General features: G+C 30.6%; 1 protein-coding gene across 5 annotated transcripts in view; it reads left to right on the top strand.

Annotated features, from left to right (window-relative positions):
- The window catches only part of LOC134692134 (uncharacterized), a 56,595-nt gene that overhangs the window by 17,033 nt on the left and 24,120 nt on the right, over positions 1–15,442 (top strand). For 4 of the 5 annotated variants that reach the window (XM_063552564.1, XM_063552590.1, XM_063552583.1 and 1 more), the window contains 4 exons: positions 75–208; positions 573–701; positions 5,729–5,871; positions 6,753–6,826. In XM_063552564.1, the coding sequence (XP_063408634.1) occupies positions 75–208; positions 573–701; positions 5,729–5,871; positions 6,753–6,826 (480 nt within the window). The remainder of the gene's footprint in view (positions 1–74; positions 209–572; positions 702–5,728; positions 5,872–6,752; positions 6,827–15,442) is intronic. The other variant, XM_063552573.1, reaches the window with a different exon arrangement.

Here is a 15,442-nt window from a genome sequence, read left to right as displayed (position 1 = left end):
TATATATCAAATAAAAGATAGTAAACTATGTCCACCTTGACACAGTTGTACTGACTATTTTAATTATTTTAAAGTGCCATGAGACAAGCTTACCTTCAGAATGGAGGGAATGAGAGGGATGTTCTAGATCAATTGTCACAGATGCAGGCCGAGGCTCAGAGAATCGAGGACGAGATGAAGAATTCAACTTATGATAACAGACATAGAGGTAATACACATAACAAGAGCATTTCTCAGTTTAAAATGTCTGTTTGTTGTGATCCATATCTTTTGCATACAATTCAGAGATTGAAAAAAAAAAACAACTTAACATTGTATTTTCCGACTTGTTCATCACAAATAAAATAGATGTTAACAGTTAGAAGATGTGGTATGAGAGCAATGAGACAACACAATTGGAATGGAATGGCATGATTCCAGGACTTTTAAAAGCACCAGAAAAAGATCAATAGTTGAATGCATACTTCTGGGATAAAATTACGAATTAATTTGAAGGGCTTTCAAGGTTATCCTTATTTCTTAAAGAATATTCATAACCTTTTATTGATGTCCCAATTTTCTTTTTCTTTCAGAGAAGAAACCTGATTTATCGGGGAAGATGAATATGATTGAGATGGAGAACGACAGACTACATAAAGAACTTATGTTATTACAAGAACAGAACTTTTTATCTCAAAATAAAAGGAAATCTGACAGAGAAGGTAAATATCAAGGTCATTCTTATCGCAAAGGTCAAGGGCATTCTTATCACAAACATTTTGATCACTTGCATGGTGAAAATTCTAAGCACACATCTACAGTTAATGCAAAATGGCAAGGTCTGCAGTTTACAAAACCGGATTTTGAACCAGAGACAAAGGATTATGGGAAATTTGTAAATGACACTTCAATAGAGGAAAATTTAGGGTATGACAACCCAAGAAAAAACATTTCTGAAAAACCAGTTGTTCCTCCATTGGATTTAAGTTCAATAACAGGACAAAAGTCCAAAACAACTGTTCTACCACCAATTCAGAAAATGGAAAATAATAACTTTGCAGCTGGCTCTGATTACACATTCATAACTGAAAAGAAGAATTTATCTAAAAATAGACCAAAACCAGTCTATGGCAACCAAAGACATCATTACAGAAACATTTTACCGGATAAACCATTGCCAAAGATTAATGAATTCCAAGATTTTCCTGCCCAAAGACATAATATAGGTAGAACTCAATCTTTATATGTTCCAAGAAAAAAGAGTGGATCTCATAAAGGATCTCACAAAGGTTCCATAAGAAGTGAGATTGTTGGCGGCGATGTTGATTCATACAAGTATCCAATGAAAAATCAGATGAGGAAAGGAAGTTTTACTGGTTCTGACTTGGTTGGTGTTGTCCGAGCTTCTCAACCTGGAACTGGTCAATCTAAAGTCACTTTTGATTATTATGATCCCAAAACTAAGAATGATATGAAATATGAGACTGTGACAATTAAACAAAGAGAAGAACTCAATCCTGATAATAATCATGTCATTCATACAACAACATACAAGGAGGAGAAATTAAACGGACATGTGTCATGAGACATTGATAGGATGTTGCCATATATTTTGCATGTATTTATAATTGTCACATACTAAATTTCATTCATTACACTGGTAGAGGCTAATCATGAATAAAAATACTCTATGAAATCATCAAAATATATCTAAACAAAAAACCAAACATTTCTCACAGGAAACTTTTATCAATATATTACTAGCAGTAATATCCAATTGTGGTTTAAAAGTTGTAGTCTAAGCAACTGTTTAATTTAAACAAACTTTTCAGCTCAAACGTGTGTTCTCAGTTCTTAAGCAATCACTTCATTTGATTTTTAACGGAAGTTCATAGAATTAATTTGTATAATTGATTAGGATGATATTCAACATGGCTCTGTCTAAAGATTATAAAAATAGTAGCTATAGTTAAAAAGAAAAAGAAGAATACTCATTTGTTTGAATTTGTAGCACCTCATACTATATATGTACTTATCTATCTATGACAAATAACAAACAGATTTAACATGATAGGAAAAGTTTCTTTTACCAGGTATATCTGTCCTTCTTGAATAGTTATTGCTTTTAATTAAAAAAAGACACCAATTCTCATTTCCACACTAGTGTTATTGGGTGTTCAAGAATGGCTTCCTTTAAAATGATGGAAACTATTTGAACTTAAAGTTTCTAGATTGTCATTTTGATAAAGATCAATGAATCAGGACAATTAAAGTTGCAGCAATGATATATTTGTGTAATTCAATGTAGATAATTTATACATGATGGAAAATGAATGATTTGGATAAACCTATATACAAATGATGACATATGTTCCAAATGTCGTCATCACAATTCCTTCCTCTATTCTGTGAATGTGACATTCTGATTTGATCACCTGGCATTACGTATATAAGCAACACATCTAGTTCCACTAGTGAAGCAGAAGCTCCACACCTTCAGGAGCACCTGAGATTATCCCCCTTTTTTATGTGGTTTTGTGCTCAATCTTCATTTTATTATACAGTTTTTTGTCTTATAGTCATCTTTTTGGTTTCTGTCATGGCAATGTCAGTTCATTTTTTGACTAATGAGTTGGAATATCCCATTGGCATTAATGTTGTTTTTTTATTTAAAAGGTAAAAGTCTTTTAAGTTCTCTGATTCTTGAATTTTAAATGTTGGATCTTAATAATTTTTCATTTGCAAAGACAATACATGTAGCATTTATAGAGTACTTGATGTGGTGCTTTTTTTGTATAGGTTATAAATCTTAGTAATTTTTAAAGCTATTTTTGCATTTATTCCAATCAATTCATCATAAAACTGGTAGAAACTTTGTGTATCGTAATTTATATTTGTCAACACATTTTATTTGCTTGCATTTAGTGGGGCATTTAATTTATTTATTTCTATATTATTCTTTAATGAAATAAAAGAATGAAAAAACATGTTGCAGTTAGTTATGTTTTGCCATAAAGATGTCATATTCTTTATACTTCTTATGGAAATACATTTTTAAGATGTTACTTTTCATTAACTATCAAAGATATATCTGTGGATAATGACTTAAGGGCATACGATACAGTTTTGATCCTGTTTTTACAAGTTCGTGAAAATTTGCATATATGCTATTTTTTACCTGATTTCATCAAATATGTAATAAAAGATATACCTTTATGAGCTACTTTTTGAGTAAAATGAGGTCAAATTTTATATACTTGCTCAAAATTCAGATTTGTGGCCGTAATTTCTTTTTCGAAAGAAAGACATGACTTTTTTGTTATAAAAGATAAACACAAATTGTTTTTTGTTAAATAATGAATAATCTCTGTATTTTATAAGTATCATAAAAGATTATGCATTTTTTATTCAGAAATAACTCATATTTATCAAATGTTCATGAATTGAGAAAAATACGTCATTTTTTGCTGCATGTATATCAAAATTTAAAAAAAACCTCTATATACAGTTTTATAAAATTTGGGTCACATAATCTACTTGCAAAATGAAACAAATTGCTGTTTTGAAAAATAGGGGTCCATGAACTCGTTTTCAAATTTAATCAGTTTGAATGAAAAAAATCAGTCGAAAATTGTCACAGTTTGACGTCGCGAAAATAGCATTTTACGTTAGCAACGTCATTACCTCCCCTGTAACTGTATTGTATGCCCTTAACTCTGCTTTTATGTCAATAGACCACTTTCAAGTTCATCCGTCACCGGAAAAAACTCGTCAATTATACTCGCCTTTATGACGTCATTTACCAGATAGAGGGGTCCCCTGTATCCCTGCACTATTAACATTCATCAAGCGTCTTAGTGATCGTCATTGTGCAGGATAAACTAGAGATAATGATTGTTCTGTAGGTACTTAATGATAATTCCCTAATGACAGCAGTGCTGATTTTCAATTTTGAGAATTCAATTTGCCGAATAATTCGTACAATATAGAATTATAGTTTTCCAACCACTCGCTCAACATTGGAATGGGAGTGACGACGCCCCTAAACGCACAAATGACATTCACTGAAACCAGAGTTTTTGACGGAAATGTATCGAACTGGAAAGTTGTCTATTTCAAGATTTTGTTGATGAAACATCTATGCATTTGATTTCTGGAAGAACTGTTAAACCTAATTTTATTTAGGATATGGGCTATAATTATGTATGTTTTGAAATAGAGAAAAGGATATTAGTTAGGAGATAAGTTGCAGTTAAAAACAAGAGCTTTTAACACACAAGGGTCAGCTTTACAAGAAAGTAGAATATCAAAGGCCACTAGGTCAGGACACCAATACTTATTGTATATACTGGTCTTTGTTTTCAACGGAGTCCTTTATATTTTATTTCATTATTGGAACTACCAATGTGCATATGGTTTACTTGGAGACTAATTACTTATGTAGAAATGAACCCAGGACATATTCTAAACATTGCCTTGCTAGCAAATAAATAAAAACTGTAAAAAGAAGGTGGAAACATGTTATATAAAAAAGCTGTTTCAGTAAGGAAATACACCATTAGTATATGAGACTGGAAGACACCAATACATTGTACCTGCAATTGAAAGAATCATTTCTACACAGAACAAATATTTATAACACATAATGACTAGAATTTAAAGATCAAATATTGATACTTGAATTGGCATATAAATTGTCAAAATTTTCTTTATTCATAATCAAAAGATTTTATTTTCACACAAATTTCATTTGACCTACAATTATACAAAGTACAAAATATTAAAAACTTACACAAAAGTACAAAATAGTGAATTGAACCACAAGTAAGTTTAAAAAAGAATTTAATAACATAGCATAGAGAACTTCTATTCAGAAAACTTATCAGATATATTTCTAATAAGAAATGGTGAATCAATGTATGCATCATTAGAATCTAATCTTTTCATATTCAAATGCTGAAGTTCAACACACTAAAAAAACACCAAACATATATCACGTGATTGATGGAAATATACTTCAAATTAGGAATTTCAACTTTTTAAATTCAAATTATCCTAATGATCATGTTAGAGCATGCAATATAAAATTCTGTTATGAAGTTTGGTATATATAATGTCATGCATGGTGTCACCTCATATAAGGTGCATATTACAGATATAGAAACTGAATGTTTTCTATGTACAAAGAGAGATAAATTGCTTTTCTGATGTCATTTAAATCCATATATAATTGAATTTCATTTAATCAATTTGTTCCATAACTTCCAATAACATCTTGGGTGGTGATTTTTACTAAATAATTGTTTTACACTGTTGTAGTCCTGGGTAGGATGATGATAAAAATATACTGGTCCTTTCCTGCATCCTTGAGGGAAAAAGGGGTCAACAAGATATTATTCCAAGATGCATGTATTCTCCATTGATCTTAGGTTCAACTGTCAATAATTACCTCGGGAAGTTGAGAATGAACTAGTTATATGTGTTAAATGAAGGAAACTTGATACAAATATTATATTATATATATCTTATTTTAAAATAGGCGATGGTAATTACATCTACACATTATATAAAACATCTGCCCTCTAGATGTCTTTTGATTTGCTTGTGTTGTTGGGTTGCTGTCTCATTGAGTTACCAATATCATATAAATCACTGGTATTCTATTATGGAAAATTTGTTTCATTTACAGACTTGACATTTTTTTTATGAAGAAAAAAGAATAATTTGATTTTTTATCTTTTTACTTCAGATGAGTTGGAGAGAGAACTTCAGAGATTGAGAGAAGAACAATTAAGGAAGATGTTAGAATTACAGAATGAGATAGCTTTACTAAAACAAAGAGCTCTATGGGAACGAAGACCAGAGCCCTTACCAGCCCCACCCCCTCAGCCGGTAGGTTTGATGTGTAGAAATCATCATATTAAAAGTTTCTTTGTTTTCATTTATATAAATTTTGATATTTAAGGTTTAAATTTGTTTTAAAATCATTTTAACTTTTACTTTCTTTTTCGAAGTAAAAGTTTAGTTCCCATAACTTAACAAGTTAAATTATTGTTTCATAGAATTCAATTATTTTTTTTTGAAACAAGACAAAATTTAAGATATAGCAAAATAGGTTGATTTTTACCAAACTCCAGATTTGGCCTAAATTGATTTACATTACATTTGACAGCATGTTTGTACACCTATAGGTAGATTTGATGTGTGTATTATGGTTATATGGTAGTGATTGTTTTTTTGGGAGCACTTTGTCAAAGCAGTCTGTTCACTTGATGTTGTATTGCACTTTATTTGCTGTCATAATGTTTATTTTCATTTTTTCTTTACTTGAGTAATATCATTTCAGAATTTTTAACTGGTTAGCCTTGTGATGAGCATGCATTAGAATTTAAACTGATCAGATTATAGAAAACAAAACTTAGAGAAAACAAAACATGTAGAAACATACAGTTTAGTGATTTGGCAAAAAAAAAAAAAAAAAAGCTTCCTTACATTCCCATCCTTTGGTCTCTGATGGGTAGATTGTGACTCATCAGCAACCATACCACTTCTCTATATCATATACTTACCTTTTGTAAGAATTTTCAATTTTTCAAAAAAAGTTGAATATTTTAATGCATGCTGTACATTGCTTTTTGCGTTGAAAAGATTTTGAAATGCTGTCAATTTACAAAAATCAGATTGTCAGAAAAAGTGTTCCCAGAGGAATGGCCACTACTGCCATTTAATTATTTGGTAAAAATCGGCTAACATGAAATTGTTAATTATAACAGAAAAATGCAGAAATGCCTTGGCTGTTACAGAGACCCTATGTTGATGTGGAACCAATGCAACCCTATGACCAATAGTAAGTACTAATTGTTACAGTTTGTATTATGGTGAGGGCAATTAGTGTTTGAAAAGTGATAGTTCATATATTGGAATTACATCAATATACAATCTATGTTTATAGTTGTATGCAGATGGGATATAATTTTAATATTGTCACATTGTTCCATTCTGTTAAGAAATATATCTGAGGGACTTTTTGTTATATTAGCTAATTAAAGAAGAAAGATTGTTAAAAGGATATGAAGTAGAAAGAACCAAATGTTTAAGGGCAGTAATCTAGAATGGAGAAACCTACATTTCAAATTTAAAATGCTTGACATTGTCTGTTAGTCTTGTTTGAAATATTAACATTACTGTGAGTCTGTGACATAGTTGTCCTTTCCACATAACCAAGCTATATTTCTTACACCATGTCTTTCATTTCATTTGGTCGTCCTTCTTTGCATCTTACAAATATTCTAATCCCCCTTTTCTCAGGAACCAGTTAACATAATTGCTTTAGATTTGATCAGCAGCTTGACATTAATGAGTTGTAGGGTATGAGAACTTTTCAGATTGGACTGACACAGACACTTACTTCCTTTTTGTTAATTCAAATATTTCAGTGTAACAAATGAACAAATCATTTTCTACACAGATTTTTCAGATACTTCTTGACAGAATGACTTTATTTGTAGAGTTGAACATTTGACCACTTTTTATGCCACATTTAAGGGTATTATGCCATCTGGTCTGTGTGTCTGTTCGTCTGTCTGTTTGTTCGTTCGTTTGTCTGTCTGTCTTGCTTCAGGTTTAAAGTTTTTGGTCGAGGTAGTTTTTGCTGAAGTTGAAGTCCAATCAATTTGAAACATAGTATACATGTTCCTTATGATATGATCTTTCTAATTTCAATAACCAAATTAGAGTTCTGACCCTAATTTCACGATCCACTGGACATAGAAAATGATAGTGTGATTAGAGCATCTATGGACGCGCATTCTTGTTGGATCTGTGTGACACCTACTTCTTGATAACTGTACTTTGTATTTTTTCAACATATTAAATGAAAACTCATATTTTGTTACATATTTTCAAAACCTATTGAACAAAAATTACTTTATATTTGGTAAGCAGCTTCACAGTGACTAGTTGTAACATGTGTTTTTGTTTCTGTCAGATATCTACATCCAGTTTTCTGATACTTTGTAACGCAAGTGGGGTATGCTTTAAATTACCATGACAACATGTGCACTGCATGTTGTTTTGTTTATTATTTTAACCAAAACTTCTATATGACGTAAAACGAGTTGATAAGAAGCTGTTATTTCCGGAATGGATGTAATCAGATGTAAAGACAAGAGTATTCGATAGAGGAATACAAATGATTCTCAGAATTTTGTTTAGTTTAGATAATTGTTTGAGACTAGAACCAAATCCATAGTTACTATAGGTAAGAGAAAAAAAATAACCAAAACAAATATGAGTGACAAAAAAAAAAAAAACAGGAAGGGCTTAAAATAGGTTTATGTAAATCTAAAGAATTATAGTGCAGTGTTTAAAAAATGCCATTGTAAATTGGGGTTATGATGGTCACAACTGCAGTTTTACTGGTGATGTAGAGCCAAGCCAGTTTCACAGATATTGTGTCAGTGACAGATCTCTAATTTGAGCAAAGGGCAGTTATTCCTAATGAAATGCAATACTAGTGAGATGTTTAAAGTTAAACATTTCAATCCTTTCTAAAACCTTGACAGTGCAATTTTGTTTCCAATGACTGACTGTCAATCCTGGAATTGATGGTAATTGTCATCCAATCAAAAGAGGTATTACATATCATAGGTACTGGCCCCGACTGCATAAGAATATTGTTAGTAAAGGGTCAACAGTAAGTGATATTAACAAAAGATGGTGTAAAAGAAGTATCAAAGTACAGTATTTTTAATGCTGATAAAAAAATCTTTTGGCAATGTTTTTACATTGTCAAAATAATAGCATTGTTTCTAGTAAATTGTAAAAAATATAGAATGAATGAAAAACAAAACAAGAAATAAACAAAAACATCTAACCATCTAAACAATATCTTCGATTTTAATGTTGTTAGTGAGTGTTTTTTCTTTTTATTTGGGTTTGTTTGCTAAATGGCTAGTATTTAACTGTAAACTGAACTTTACTTTCCATCAGTGTTATATGGAATCATGGGATACCTAGAACTGTAATTACTTGTCCAAGGTCATTACGTGCATCCTTCAAAGTTGTGTAAGGTAAAATGGAGGTTTGTTGAAGCTTAACTACAGGCTGCTACACACACCCTAATTATATATCTATAGAAACTGATAATCAAATACAGTATTAATTTTTAACCAGTATTGTTTTTTTGCTAGATTTTTATAATATTTTTATTTGGTAGATATCCATGTGCAAAAGAAGGTGATAAAACTTTTCTTTGTTTTCAAATCACTACATAAATTTCAGCTTTCTAAAATTGTATTATCTTTTACAATGTTTACTTTCTTTCGGCTCTTTTTAGTCCCAATAGGTATGTTCCAACAGGTCATCACACATGGGTATCTACCCAACACGGAAAGATGTCTAGGCAAGTCCCACCCACTGCTCGCCCTGAACGTGATTATAATGTTGATATTGATGAACCTGATTAAATTTTATAAAAGTTTGTAAGTTCAATGTACCACTGTTACTACTCACCGGCACTGCTTTCAATTAACATCTGAAATATTTATTGTATCTTTTCCCTGTAGTTTATGTTTAGATTTGTAAAATGGCTGCTTTGTTCTGTTATAAAATATATGATTAAAATGGGGAAAATGGTTTTAGATATTAGTATAGTTTTTTTTTAAAGGAACTAAGAGATTTGAAAGCTGAAATTACTCCTCTTTATCTCATTGAACTAAAATTTATTAGTTTCAGAGTTAGATGGTTTTAAGAGTTTTGAGGTTAGTTTGCATGAAACATATCTTGGTCTTCAATTTACTCACTTCATTAAGCACAATTCTAAATTTTGGTTGGTTTTTGGTGGTGGTTAACAAGTATGACCCATAGTATTCCTGAAATTCAATTTGGTAAAATTGGGATGATTATTCTCTTATAAATTTTAGCACAGACCGGTTTAATCGACAGAATTTGTCCTCGGCATTCCACACATGGGTTTCTACACAGAGTAGGAAAGGTTATCCTGACCCTAAAAAAATTGATGAAGAAAATGAAAATCAAGAAACAACTTCTTAAAAAATGGAACTGTAGAACCAGGTTAAAAACCCTAGACATTTTTATTTGCACAAAACCTTTAGAAATCACATGTAGTTTAAAAAAAATTACCAAAAAATCAGATAGATATTTTTTCCTTCTTTATATATATTATTCCCCCCTGCTTTCAACATATTTATACTAATACACAAGCATGACACAGCACTATTGCTTAATACAGTGTGTTTTCATAAAAGCAAATAATGGAAATTTTTTAGTATTCTTTTCTATATTCCTTTTACTTAGGTTTTGCAAAATATAATTTGTCATCACAATAAAATTTCAATGTTATTTTTTTTACCTTGGATATAAACGAAAACTTTGAAATGAATGTAAAACATGTTTTGAAGTTGCAGTTCAACGGTATGATAAAGCATTTGTAAAGAAACAGAAAACATAATTAAATTTAATAAGATAAGTTTTCAAAATTTAAACTTCATTGTATGTGTCAGGAATTTAATTCTGGTTTTCCTCTTTTGAATAGGGCCAAAATGTGTGTAGTACTAACAGAGCCTTCAACAAACCTCCATATCAAGCCAGTGACTGCATTGCAATAACATTGTAGCAGATGACTGCATTGCAACAACTTTCTAATATGCAAATGCATAGCAATGGTTAAAGTGGACATCTATTGACTTTTGTTTAGTGTGTTTGAATGAGATGATCAATGGTTAAATGAGTTGTTTGTTTGTTTACTGATAATGAGTGTCTTGCCAATACATATGTGGAAAACATACTTTAGAATTCAATTTTTTGTGTAGTTATATTTGGGTGGGTGTAAATGTTCAGACTGAAGTACTTCACATGAAAAAATAGGTGTACCTGATTCAACACTTTTGTTACATTATAAAAGTGCATACAAGAAGTGTCAATTCTTAAATTGTAATATTTGAAAATAGAAATCCCAAGTTAAATCAAGCTTTTTGTTCATTTTGTTTTAATTTTTGCTACATGTTGATATAAACTTGATTTTGCTTTATATTTGAGATTTATGAGTAAAAAAGTACAATGATTGTGGTCTGTCAATTACAATTATATGAAACGCTTTAAATCTTCATTTTAATATGAGTGCATATCTATACACTCAAAATATAAACATGAAATATATTATATTGATCAAAACAATTTCAACAAAGTTTAGATTCATTATCCACATCTAATTAAAAAAAAATCTACATCAAAAACATTTCAATTATCTTGATCCAACTTCTCATTAGATTTACATGAAGCTTGGCCTGAATACATCTTTATGTAAATTTTCAAATTATTTTGACATTGAAACTAATGTCAAAATTTGTTAAATTTTAATTTAGAATCTTTTTCAAAAGGTTACATTTGAAAATTATTACTTACCACAAAAAGTTACCTGAACCAAGACATTAACTTGTTTCATTTGTTTCATTACCAATTTTTGCATCTTTTGTCATGGGATTTGCATGTTTAAGTAACCTTCAAAATTTTGGTTTATTTGTAAACTATATTTAAATATTTTATGTTTAAATAAAGGCAACAGTAGTATACCACTGTTCAAAACTCATAAATCCATGGACAAAAAACAAAATCGGGGTAACGAAATCTATCAATAAATCTAATTAGAATGGAAGTCATGTGGTTTCTAAACTTTTAAACCATATTTTGCATTAATTATATAGTTAACTTTGGCATTGTGGAGATATTTTTGATTCATGACTGAAAAATTTATTTGCAGCTCGTTTCTGACTATCAACCCTCAGATACGGAACACTTTAACTAGAGAACAGTATGAAACTGTACGCTATAATGAACCAAATAATGAACTGTAAATTAAAGTTTGATACAAAACTATTGTTTGTTTTTATGTTGACATCTCTGTGTGGAATCTAGCTTATGCAAACTTTGTTCCTTAGGGAGATTCGGTAGTAGTTTGGCATTATATTAAAAAATAAACAAATAAATGTGATTGCTATAAAGAATTCTTAGCTGATTGACATCAAACATCTTTGTTTTACTATAATGTCTGACATGTTTCAATAGATATCAAATATGTGATGTACTGAAATGGTAGAACAAAAAAATTGGGATATTTATAGCTAGAAAAATTCTGATGAACTGAGCCATTTAAAATTTATTCAATTGTATGTGGCAGAGAATGTAATGTTATACAGTGTACTTAAAAACTTTAAAATGGTATGGGTCATCTTTTCCCTTATTTCCAAAACTTTACTGTAAATGAATTTTTTTCTCTAGCTTTAACTGCTCTATGTTTATTGAAATTATGATTATTATAAGTAAAATAATTATGTAAATGAAATTAAGTATGTATCTTATATTGCTGTTATAAGCCATTGTCTGTGATATTTTATGTTATATCTTATAATTGTAGAATCTACGCAATAAATTATTTATGAATTTATGTTTTAATTTATTACAATATAAAATTTTCTTAGGAATGTTCTATAAACTATTACACATCCCTGTCCTGAGTTGATTTAAATGGGCATTAGGTTATTATAAAGTTACTGCAAACAGTTCATTAAGTTCATTTAAATGTTTTGGATTTTTGTATGACATCCATTGTCACTGAACTAGTACACACTTTTGTTGAGGGATCAGCTGGAGTCCTCCTCGAGGTGTTGAATTTTCTCCCTCTGTTGAAGACCCATTGACGGCCTTCAGCAGGTATCTGCTCTTTGGGTGTGATGTTGTCTTTTTGACACATTACCCATATCCTTTCTCAATTTCAATATTACCTTGATGAAGGTCATAAGTCCAATATTTCTCAGTCCAGTTGCATTTATTAATTTTGACCTACGGTATCTTAGTTATATGTTCAGTCTACATATTAGTAACCTTCGATCTTAAAACTTGGTGTAAAAATGTTATTATGGAAATGTGACAACAATCCACACAAATAAGTAACTGTGACCTACATTTTATTTATTGTTTATTCAAACTTACACTGGAGCACAGATGGATACTAAATAACCTTCAGTCATATGATTGGTGTAAGGATATACATGCAGTAGAATATACCTATTTCTCAGTTGTTTCTAAGGGAGTATACAGTTGTCTCTGAAAAGGAATATCCTAGTGACCTACATATTATGCTTATTGAGGGCATCTTAGAGGAATATTATGGATTGATGTCAATTTTGAATTCAGTTTTATTGTTGAGCCTGCAACTTTTGTTGCAGAAATCTCGACATCAGGATAGTGATGCGGCCGTGTTAGCTAACTTTTTAAAAGCTTTATATTTTAGAAGGTAGAAGACCTTGATGCTTCATACTTTGTATATATATGCCTCATGTTACGAAGTTTCCGTCAGTCACATGTCAAATGTCCTTGACCTCATTTTCATGGTTCAGTGACTTTTTGAAAAAAAAGTTAAGATTTTTTGTAATGTTAAACTCTCTCTTATTATAAGTAATTGGATAACCATATTTGGTATGTGCGTACCTTGCAAGGTCCTCATGCCCGTCATTCACTTGACCTCGACCTCATTTCATGGATCAGTGAACAAGATTAAGTTTTGGTGGTCAAGTCCATATCTCAGATACTTTAACCCTTTCCTCCATAATGACACCTTTTGACGCCACCCCCCTTACTCCATAATGGCGCCTTTTGACGCCTGTGTAGTACCTCAGTTGAAACACTTTGACTACAAAGTGTCTGCAGTTGACTTAAAAAAATTTGCATCCAATATGAAAAGGAATATCATAGGAATATCTGACTAAAATTTATTTGATGAAATAGTTGTTTTTTGCAATGCCGTAATACTTTAAATCATAAGTTCAGCATTTTATTAAAGAAATCCTATGCGAATCAAGTATGCCAAAATAAAATTTCAATGGAGGAAAGGGATAAGCAATAAGTCTAGTATATTCAGTGTATGGAAGGACTGTAAGGTGTACATGTCCAACTGCAGGCAGGTGTCATCTGACCTTGACCTCGTTTTCATTGTTCAGTGGTTATAGTTAAGTTTTTGTGTTTTGGTCTGTTTTTCTTATACTATATGCAATAGGTCTACTATCTTTGGTGTATGGAATGATTGTAAGGTGTACATGTCTAGCTGACAGGTGTTATCTGACCTTGACCTCATTTTCATTGTTTACTGGTCAAAGTTAAGCTTTTGAGTTTTGGTCTATTTTTCTAATACTTTATGCATTAGGTCAACTATATTTGGTGTATGGAAATATTTTATGATCTATATGTCTGTTACACAGGTTTTATTTGACCTTTACCTCTTTTTCATGGTCCATTGCTTAGTGTTAAGTGTTTGTGTTTTGGTCTGTTTTTCTTAATTTATAAGCAATAAGTCAACTATATTTGTTGTATTGAAGAATTGTTAGCTGTACATGTCTGCCTGGCATAATGTTCATCTGACCTTGAGCACATTTTCATGGTTCATTGATCAGTGTTTCTTGGTTAATGTTGAGTTTATGTGACAGTTGTAATAAAGCTTGGTCTATCAACATAATATCAATGATAGTAAAAAAGGCGAGACATTTCAGCGTGTGCACTCTTGTATTTTCCTTAATTTAGAATTTGAATTGAATTATGATATCAAAACTGGTTTTAAAGCCGAATCAAAGAATATGAAATATATTTAAAGCTACAAAATTTTCAATTTTTAACTTTAATTTCCAAATTTGTAATAAATGTGATAAGTATGAAAGGTATCGCTTTAGTAAATGACCTGTCAGAATTTTAATGAGTTTTGATGGACTTGTTTAGGCCACAACAAACATATACATCAATAATTTCTAAAAGGTAAATACCACTGAATAGCATTGAATGTTTATTGACTGCCATGGTCACACTGTTACACAACATGGGGGATTCTAATCATGTAGATCATTCTGATTGAAGATTTTCACCTGGGTATGATAATGAAATCATCTGGGTAACAGAGAAGTGTGGTGTTTACATCATCAAATATATATCAACATTCTTTACAAATCAAGATTTAAATGGAAATTTAATTTATGTGATATTAAGACCTTCTATGTATTTAATATGTGTAATGATGGAATTCATAATTAAAACACTCCCATAAATTAGACTTTTGTATATGCATGCTATAAAACTTTATTCAAAGGGAACCAATTTGGTTATCAAAACCACAAAATGTCATATCTAACAAGTGGTATATTTCTTTTGATAATTTATATGGAACTAGAAAACCTTGCATTCAAACTTGCAAAATCATTTTAGAACTGAATCTCCCTCATGCATAGCTTTGATTTTTTGTCCATGTTTGGCGATAAATTTGGTCCTATTTATTTTTATTAGCTCTTTAATGTTTATATTAAGCTTTGAATGTTCAAATATACATGCCTTAAACTGAAGAGATATTAAAAGTCAAAATGTGAATCAGGTGCAGAAAAATGGTAATGTTGATGTTATTACAAAT

Source organism: Mytilus trossulus, chromosome 1 (genome assembly GCF_036588685.1).
Source record: "Mytilus trossulus isolate FHL-02 chromosome 1, PNRI_Mtr1.1.1.hap1, whole genome shotgun sequence".
Classification (NCBI taxonomy): domain Eukaryota; kingdom Metazoa; phylum Mollusca; class Bivalvia; order Mytilida; family Mytilidae; genus Mytilus; species Mytilus trossulus.
Note: the sequence above shows the minus strand (reverse complement) of the source record. Positions and strands in the feature narration are given on the sequence as shown.